At 44.7% G+C, this 9,598-nt stretch overlaps 1 protein-coding gene across 14 annotated transcripts in view; it reads right to left on the bottom strand.

The window, feature by feature from the left end:
* The window catches only part of LOC127494164 (stonustoxin subunit beta-like), a 231,044-nt gene that overhangs the window by 71,342 nt on the left and 150,104 nt on the right, over positions 1-9,598 (bottom strand). For 4 of the 14 annotated variants that reach the window (XR_007924825.1, XR_007924826.1, XR_007924824.1 and 1 more), the window contains 5 exons: positions 4,855-4,951; positions 4,665-4,783; positions 4,491-4,558; positions 2,098-2,211; positions 1,202-1,288 (listed from right to left, as the gene is read on the bottom strand). The exons of 3 other annotated variants lie outside the window; for them this stretch is intronic. Coding sequence is in view for 4 of the 11 variants with exons in the window: in XM_051859893.1 (XP_051715853.1) it covers positions 420-536; positions 1,202-1,288; positions 2,098-2,211; positions 4,491-4,558; positions 4,665-4,783 (505 nt within the window). In the remaining 7 variants the exon portion in view is untranslated. 7 more of the 14 variants (XM_051859893.1, XM_051859873.1, XM_051859908.1 and 4 more) reach the window with 5 other exon arrangements.

The following is a 9,598-nucleotide window of genomic DNA, read 5'->3' as shown; positions in this document are numbered from 1 at the left end:
CCTGACTGATCTTCAACTTTGACTCCTGGTCTTCATTGATCATTCTGGTCTATTATGGGGTGTAACTGTAATTCCCCGGCACTGCAGTGCAGGTGTGTTCATCTGTTCCTGGAGCCTCCCCAGCACTTCACAGTGAGGATGATTCCCTTACTGGACACGTGCAGCTCGGGTCATTGAGTACTCTACTAACCCGCTAATGAGTTAACTCAGAAGGGTCAATAAGACATATTGATACCTAAATCAGTGTCAGACTCAGTTCCTGGAGGGTCACAGCCCTACTGAGTTTAGTTCCAGCCCTGCTCCAACACACAGACCCGTCATTTTCAAATAAGACCGAAGGACTTGATTAGCTGGATCAATGTGTTTCATTGAGGCTGGAGCTAAACTTTGTAGGGCTGAGGCACAAATTATTGCAGTACCTTAATCTGAGGACGAATGAGCACTTCCCAGACATTTTTTCTGTAGCCATATGAGACCAACTCAATCCTCATCAACTGAATAATCAGTAGTTTTGGAAAGGTGATCATCTCACTTTTCTGTTGAGAAAATAATTTAGTTCATAATACACTGCAAGAATTTAACATGAAAACAACAGCATGAATGAGTTGTGTCAAGTCAAGTCACCTTTATTTATATAGCGCTTTTTACAATGTAGATTGTGTCAAAGCAGCTTTACATTGATAACTGGTACATTATTTGGCTGCACAGCAGCTCTTAAAGAATAGTGTCAATGCAGGCAGATCAAAGCACTGTTGAATATCAAATGTCAAGTCAAGTGTGCTTGAAAACAACAGCATGAATGAGTTGTGCTTTCTTTCTTCACAAAGTATTCATGAAGCAAATACAGCATTGAACAATTAGATGCAAATCAACAACAAATTATTACTAACTAGTTTAATACCCAAACAAAGTATATGTTACAACCACATAAGGATTTTGTAACAAATCAAAAGAGAAAAGGAGTATTTGCATTATTATTATTATTATTAAATGAATGACCCAGTTTTTATAACTTTTCAGTATTTCATCTTAAATGCTATTGTGCATTTTCTTTTTATTTAAAGTATGGAAGAGTTTATGTACTGCAGTTTCACTCTTAACAGAACCATTTTAAACTTATTTACTTAAATGTAAATCAATCCACACTACATTTCACAAATTCACATTAAAACAGATATTACCTGATAGAAAAGATACTTGCCTTTTTACAGCCTGTGCTCTCACAGTGACAACAACGCAGCGGATACACTCCACACATTTGATCAAAATGTGCCTTTAAAGCATCTTCCTAAATAGAAATAAATATTTCAAAATAAATAAATAATTAAGATTGCACTGTTGCACTGATCATTCAATTAATGTGATGTACTTGTACATTAATACGCATTTAAAATATCGAAACATATTCAAGTCCCACTGAAGCATGTTTCCATGAGCAATGGAGCAAAGATCTATGTTGTTTGGATAAACATGACATATTGAGTTTTGACCAGACTCAGAGTCCCTCATTTTTATTATTAATAATGAGTGTTTTACATGGTAATGTATATGATAATGTTGATATGTTTGGTTTCATCAGAATAGATCTATTGCTGCTGCTGCTGCTACAGAGCAAGTACGGGACTTTCTACTGCCAATATGAACTACACAAGAATAACCTGTACATGAATAATCTACAGCAGATCTATACAGGTGGAGGATTTCTGTGTAGTTCATATTGGCAGCTGCAACTTCTACAGCAAATGCTGTATTTCAAGGTTGAGCAGCGAGCTGATACAGCAGGAACCAATCAGCTGTGCTTAATGAAGCTGAGCTCTATTTGGATAAGAAAAAGCTTTTGGTTGTTTACTGGAAAGTGCTCAAATGAACTAAATTAAATGCTGTTTTTATGTTTTTGAATTAAAGGTTCACTTTAACAAACATTTGACCAAATATTTGGAATAATGAATCTAAGTTTCACTATTAGCTTCATCATGAGAGTGACAAATCTGTCAGACTAAAGTATGAACAACTGACAGTAAACATTAGTGAATCAGCCCTACTGAGTGAATTTAAACATTCTTAGAGAGTAATTCAGATGAGCAAAGATCTGCTTACCACATCCTGAGAGTGTTTAAAAGAGATTGTCAATGAGAGAAAATCCTCCAAGCGTTCTTGTTCATGTCCGCATGAGCTCCATGTCATTGTGGTCTTTGTTTTGCCCATAAAAAGCTGCAAAGGTGTCAATAAAACAGATTTAATGATGATTCACAGATATATACATGCTTTAATCATTCTTTAATCATGTTAAAATAATCATTCTCTGCAGTTTATCCTCCATCACATTAAACTGCTCATAAACCTTTAATTGCGTCACATGACAACAAGTGGTTGAGGGGTGGTAGTTAGTCTTTCAATATAAAATATATTTAATTCTATAATATATTAATATTCTATTTAGAGGGTAACAAAGCATCAGACCCCAAAGGGCAAATGTGGCAACAGAAGCAGAAGACATGAGCTGAATTTGAGCTAAATTATGACAGTCTTGTAGAGCTGCTTTACAGCAGAATCTCCAGAGTTTCCATCATTGATTCTGATATTTTCCTGTTTATTACAGTGAAGCTGCTTTGACACAATCTGTATTGTATGAAGCGCTACAGAAATAAAAGTGACTTGACCTGATATAAGAACTTGAAGACCCACAAATAGTATATGACTTCAAAATACATTGAAATGTCTCAAAAAACAGTATAAAATAATCAGATGGTTTCCAAACTCATTGCAGGATCTCACTGGCAGATGAGGACTGATTATCCTTGATTACTTCCAGCTGTTTCTCATTACGCAAGAAGTTCCTAATTTTGTTTCAGAAATCTCCTAAAACAGGTTTACATGCATCAAAACTCAAAAACACTTATTTTCTCATTATATACATTGCACATCACCACATTTTTCAATGATTTCTCTCTAAACCCCTCTTTCCAAGTGCCTGCTCTGCTCTGATTGGTCAGATGGCCCAGTCTGTTGTGATTGATCTACTGCTTACAGTGTGTCTGAAACAAAGCGCCCATTACCACAACTGGACTTCAGCTCTGGAGGCTTCCTAATGATTGTACACACTGTAAAGACAGTAACAGTGGTGTTGATTGTACCATATCAATCCAAGTGTGAGTCCCATTATGAAACACTGGAAGAACAGGTTGTGGAGCAAATAATGGTCCAAATAAAGAGGGTGTTAAGGAGATTTTACTAATCAGTGACAAACTTATTGGTGACGTCTGAAAGGATGCTAGGTGATGAGCTAGAAATTTCAACTTAGTTCAAACTCATAGTGGTCCTTCGAGCCAGATGAGAAAGCTTCAACCCCTTAGACTCCAGTGAGTCCAGTAGCTGGAAGGACCTTGTTGAAGCCACAGTCCAGCACAGTCAGAGTGACCCAAACCAATCCAGCTACAGCTAAAGACGATGTGATGGCAGAACGTCTCATTTTCAAAAATGTGCAACGTGACAGTTTCCCAGATGTGTCCACTTTGAGCCACCTACTCTCTTTATCACCAAAGTTTGATGAAGTCAGTCAGCTTATATGGGTTGTGGGAGGTCTACGTCATGCTGAAGGTCTAAAACTCTAGACAATTCACCCAATAGTTGTGGATCCTCAACCATCCAGCAACCAAACTGCTCATACAGGATTATGACCGTAAGATCTGTTACCCAAGAACAGAATGGGTATTTGCTGAAATGAGGTGAAAAGTGTAGATACTAAGAGTTTGTGAGGCAAATCTCAAATTCCAGCATGACTGCAGAGAATGTCACATGTGGAAGGCCAAAGCTGAGGTCCCTAAAATGGCTGATCTACCTGCACCTCATCTGAGACTTCACAAACCCCCATTTTATAGCACTGGCATGGAATGTTTTGGGCCCCTACCAAATTAAAATAGGACAACGTTGTGAAAAAAAGATAGGGTATAACATGAATGGGTATTTGCTTCAACCACTCAATGTGTACACGCTGGATCTCAATTATGAAATGAGCATATGACAGAAAATTTTGTTTATGGCCAATGCTTATGCCACGCAAAACTTGGCATTTATCAATATGGATGTGAGCATTGGCTCAATCAATTCTCCCGTCAGGTCTCAACTCATGTATGAGTTTTTGAGTTAGCATGAACTTGCATGCAGCATAGTAAATCTGTTAGAGAATTGTAATGAGAACATTTTGTTCAGTTTAGCCTCCATCACATTAGACTGCTCATAAACCTTTATTTATGTCACATGCCAACAAATGATAATCAAGGATCCATGTGAAGTAAGTTTGTACAGACAATGAAGAAGCAGAAGGCCTCAGTGAAAGAGATGAAAACCAAATAAGAGCCAATAATGTGTCTGAACTTTCTCTGGAGAAACACTTCCAGAGCTGAACTGCTGTGAGATGATTGATGCTCCTTATGAAAGTCACTGAACACTGAGACAAAAGATGACAGAATAATCCAGAAGAAACTAGTTACCTCAGAGGATCCAGGAGTCTTTTTAAGGATCTCATGTAGAAGTTCTGCTGCGTCTTGTTGTTTATAAACTTTGGGTTTGATGGAGAGAAGCACATAATCAAACACTGATACTGAATAACTTTTATCAACAGGAATATTGACTGAATGCTGGAAACAGCAATAAAAGAGACCAACCGTCTGTAATGCCGAGGCTCTCTGTGACCCCAGCTGGTGAAACTGCATTTTTCTCTTGTGTTTCCAATTCATTGAACAATTTCTTCAGCTCACTAATGAAGTTATCATCAGATGAAACACTACAGAAGACATTGAGTGTTTATTGATCAGCTGTTGTTTCCACTGCAGGAAGTGAAAGACGTTTCTTTACCTCTCGACATGTTGTCTGAACTCCTTCGTCATGAAGAGTGTCTGAAGAACTGCATTCAAATAGGCAGTGGAGCCTTGATTCTCCAGCCCACAGTATCCTTAAATGAGAAACACATTATTAACACTGACTGACGTCAATCCAGCTGACCACAGAAACTTCAGAAACACATCCAGCAGATCTTACAACATACAGCGCCATCAAGTATCCATCGAGATCAGAAACTGACTCAAAGCAAATGTTGACTAGCTTCAAAATGTGTAGATCTAGACACAAGTCAATCAATATTCATCAGCTTTAACAGCAATGAGATGAAATGTGAGAAGTCATCTATCATTTTGTGTTAATAATGTCCATCTTCAGAAAATGTCTCGGTTATGTATATAACCTTAGTTCCCTGAATAGCGAACGAGACGCTGCGTAGTCGCTATGGGAACGCCTCTGCGTGATGTCATCATGAAGCACGTATGAAATCTGTCCAATCAGGAGACGGAACATCATAGGCGGGTGACGTCACTGACCAGGAACTATAAAGCCAGCCTGAAAACACTCTCATTCAGCTTCTGAAATACTGAAGCAAGTCGCTCACGGGCATGACGGGAGTATGGCAGGGCAACGCAGCGTCTCGTTCCCTATTCAGAGAACTAAGGTTATATACATAACCGAGACGTTCCCTTTCAAGGGAACTCGCGCTGCGTAGTCGCTATGGGAACGAAATCCCAACATCGCCATACGAGCAAGTGACCGTTCGTGTAAGGCCTCAGCGCTCCACTCACAGTAACACCTGCGCCCCCGGAGTGGAGCCGAGGTGTAATTCATAAAACCTCACGAATGTATGCGGTGAGGACCAGCCTGCTGCATCACAAACATCATTTAGGGAAACCCCTGAGATTAAAGCCTTAGAGGTAGCCATACTCCTGGTTGAATGAGCCCGGACGGCCAAGGGTGAAGACTGTCCAACTGACTCATAAGCAAGTGAGATGGCCTCGACCACCCACTTGCTCATTCTCTGCTTGGATGCAGGGAGACTCTTCCTAGGTGCTCCAAAACATACAAATAGCTGATCAGCTTTTCTCCACATGGCAGCTCTGTGGACATATGCATCCAGCGCCCTCACCGGGCACAGCAGATTTAGCTTTTCCTGGTCCGAGGATGTAAAAGGAGGAGGACAGAAGGCCTGCAGCACAATCAGTCTCACAGGATTAGTGAGAACCTTAGGTATGTATCCCGGTCTGGGATGAAGGAAAGCCTTAACATTACCAGGTGCAAATTCGAGGCACGATGGAGACACCGACAGGGCCTGAATGTCTCCAAATCTCTTGAGAGACGTAATAGAGAGCAGAAACACTGTCTTAAGTGTTAGGAATTTTTCTGGTACCTCCTCGATGGGTTTGAAGGGGGCCATAGAAAGGCCTTGCAACACAATGGCCAAATCCCAAGCCGGTACTCTCGTGCGAGCTGCGGGTCTCAACCTCAAAGTGCCATGGAGGAAACGAGTGATAAGTGGTTGTCTCCCCAAAGATACCCCACTCAAAGGAGCGTGGTAAGCAGCTAAGGCCGCCACGTACACCTTCAGTGTGGAGGGGGATAACCCTAAAGAAAATCTATCCTGCAGGAAATCCAGTACTGCGCTAACCGGGCAGTTAACAGGATCCCACTGGTGATTTTCACACCAAGAAGTGAATAATCTCCACTCCAAAGAGTAGAGTTTCCTCGTGGAGGGAGCTCTGGATTGGAGAATGGTCTCAACAAACTCGGTTGAGAGACCGGAACCTATGAGCTGTGCCCCCTCAGAGGCCATGCCCACAGCTTCCATAGCTCCGGACGGGGGTGCAATATCAGACCGCCCCCCTGAAAGAGAAGGTCCCTCCTGATCGGAATCTCCATCGGAGACCTGTCGAGAAGGGATACCAGGTCCGAGAACCATACTCGAGCCGGCCAGAACGGAGCTACTAACAACAGACGGGCCCCGTCCCGGCGCACTCTCTCCAGAACTCCCGGGAGCAGCGCAATTGGGGGAAAGGCGTACAGCGGCAGCCTCGGCCACGGCTGTACCAAAGCATCCAGCCCAAGATGTGCTGGGTTTGACATCGAGAACCACAGTGGACAGTGAGTCGTCTCTCGAGACGCAAACAGATCCACTTGGGCTTCGCCGTAGTTCTTCCATAAAAGCTCCACTATATCTGGGTGAAGTCTCCATTCCCCGGGCCTCGGCCCCTGCCTCGACAGGATGTCTGCTATCCCGGGGTATCTGAATGTCCCACATTCAGATACCCCGGGATATATACTGCTCTGAGGGAGAGCAGTTTCCCTTGGGACCACAGGAGGATCTGATTCGCCAGCTTGTATAATGGGCGTGATCTCAGACCCCCCTGATGATTCAAGTAAGAGACCACCGACGTGTTGTCTGATCGTACTAACACATGATGATCCCTGAGGTCTGGAAGGAAATATTCCAGTGCTAAAAATACCGCCAGCATCTCCAGGCAATTTATGTGCCATGAAAGATGATGGTCCTGCCAAAGACCTCGAGTCGAGTGACCACTCATGATCGCCCCCCAGCCCGTGAGGGACGCATCTGTCGTTAGCGTGACGCGACGACTGAGAGCCCCCAGCACAGGTCCCTGGGACAGAAACCAAGGTTGCTTCCATATGACTAGAGCACGTAAGCATCGCCGCGTGACTCTGATCATACGAAAAAGATTCCCCCTCGGTGAGAACCCCTTGATTTTGAGCCACCACTGCAGTGGTCTCATGTTCAGCAGGCCAAAAGGTATCACGTTGGACGCTGCTGCCATAAGACCTAACAGTCTCTGGAACTGTTTGACAGTGAGTGACTGGCCTAGCTTTATGTCTGAGACAGTCGAGAGAATCGATGTTACGCGAGCCGGAGATAGACGGGCGCGCAAAATCACCAAATCACACACCACGCCTAGATAAGTGGTCCTCTGCGCTGGAGAAAGCACACTTTTCTTTGCGTTTAGTCTCAACCCCAACCTTCTCATGTGAGCGAGAACAACATCTCGATGTTGGACCGCCATCTGCTCTGATTGAGCCAGGATCAACCAATCGTCTATGTAGTTTAAAATGCGGATGCCCTGCATACGCAAGGGTGTCAGAGCCGCATCTACACACTTGGTGAAGGTGCGAGGTGACAATGCTAGGCCGAAGGGAAGAACCCGATATTGGTATGCTTCGCCCCTGAAAGCAAACCTTAGGAACTTCCTGTGTTGCGGGAGGATTGATACATGGAAGTATGCGTCTGTTAGATCTATCGTGACAAACCAGTCCTCGGACCTGATTTGTGACACGATGTGTTTGACTGTCAGCATTTTGAACTTAAGCTTTGCTACTGTTTGATTCAACTGGCGCAGATCTAAAATTGGACGCAATCCCCCGTCTTTCTTTGGCACAATGAAATAGCGGCTGTAAAACCCTGACTCCCTGCTGGGAGGAGGAACCCTTTCTATAGCCTCCTTTCGCAAGAGAGTCTGTACTTCTTGTGCCATTACCAGATCCTGCTCGGGGCCCACCATAGTGGGCAGGACCCTGTTGAATCGGGGTGGGCGTGTTCTGAACTGAATCACATACCCCTTTTCTATCTTGTGCAGGGCCCACTGAGATACTTTTTTTACAGATTTTTCCACTCTGACAAAAAATCTACTAAGTAAACCAGCCTCTCGAGGCTGGCCTCTGGTGGAATATGGGCAGCTAGCACAGTGCCCTGAAGCGGAGCCCCGGCAGGGAACAACTGAACTGACTGCAGAGAAGCGCGCCACCCTCGGGTGACTCTCGAGGAGCTACTGCGCCCCGGTATGATAGCGGGGTTGGCAGAGCTCCCCCCTGAGGGCACCGAAGACAAACAGGCACCGTTGAGAGAGGTGAACACTGTTTGTCTCCGGAGGGGGCTAAGAGGGCTTTGGCAAAGAAATCCTGACGCCAGCAGCGTCAGGATTTCTTTGCCAAAGCCCTCTTAGCCGCAATGACAGCCCTCAGATCTGTCTTGCCTTTGTAGGACTTCGGCTGCGAGCGTTGCCCCACCTCCCAGCTCCTCGGAGGGGGAGTACGGGTAGCAACGCTCTGCTTCTGCTGTTGTCTGTGATGCTGCGAGGAGCTCGTACTCGGCTTCAGCTGCTCCCGCCCAGCAGCCGAAGGGACTAGGGCACGACGAGGAAGAAACTGCTGCATAGCCGCAGCCTGCTTCCTCGCCTCCTGAAACCTCTCGGTGACAGATGTGATAGCGTCACCAAAGAGGCCAGACGGATTCAGTGGGGCATCCAAGAGAAACGTCTTGTCACGATCTTTAATGTTAGACAGATTTAGCCAGAGGTGGCGCTCCGTAGCCACCAGGGCTGCCATAGAGTGGCCGATTGACTTGGCCGTCTCATTGGTGGCACGGAGCGCTAAATCTGCTGACTGACACAACTCATGGATGAAATCAGCCCCCACTTCCTCACTGTCGCCCAAGTCTTTCAGCAGGTCAGCTTGGTATGCTTGAATGATGGCCATGGTATGTAAGCATGCCGCAGCTTGACCTGCTGCCGAGTACGCTTTGCCCACTAGTGCTGAGGTAGTCTTTAGCGGCTTAGTGGGCAATGTCGGGGCTTTGCGGGATGATGCCGCCTGTGGAGAGAGATGGCTTGCGAGCGTCTCTTCCGCTCTCGGCATCGCCCCATACCCGTGTTTTCTCATACCCACCACGTTACTGTATGTGGAGGTTTGAGGGGAGTAAACACGGGATGACACC

The sequence above is a fragment of the Ctenopharyngodon idella genome, chromosome 2 (assembly GCF_019924925.1).
Source record: "Ctenopharyngodon idella isolate HZGC_01 chromosome 2, HZGC01, whole genome shotgun sequence".
Taxonomy (NCBI): Eukaryota; Metazoa; Chordata; class Actinopteri; order Cypriniformes; family Xenocyprididae; genus Ctenopharyngodon; species Ctenopharyngodon idella.
The sequence above is the reverse complement of the archived record's forward strand: the minus strand, read 5'-3'. Positions and strand labels throughout refer to the sequence as shown.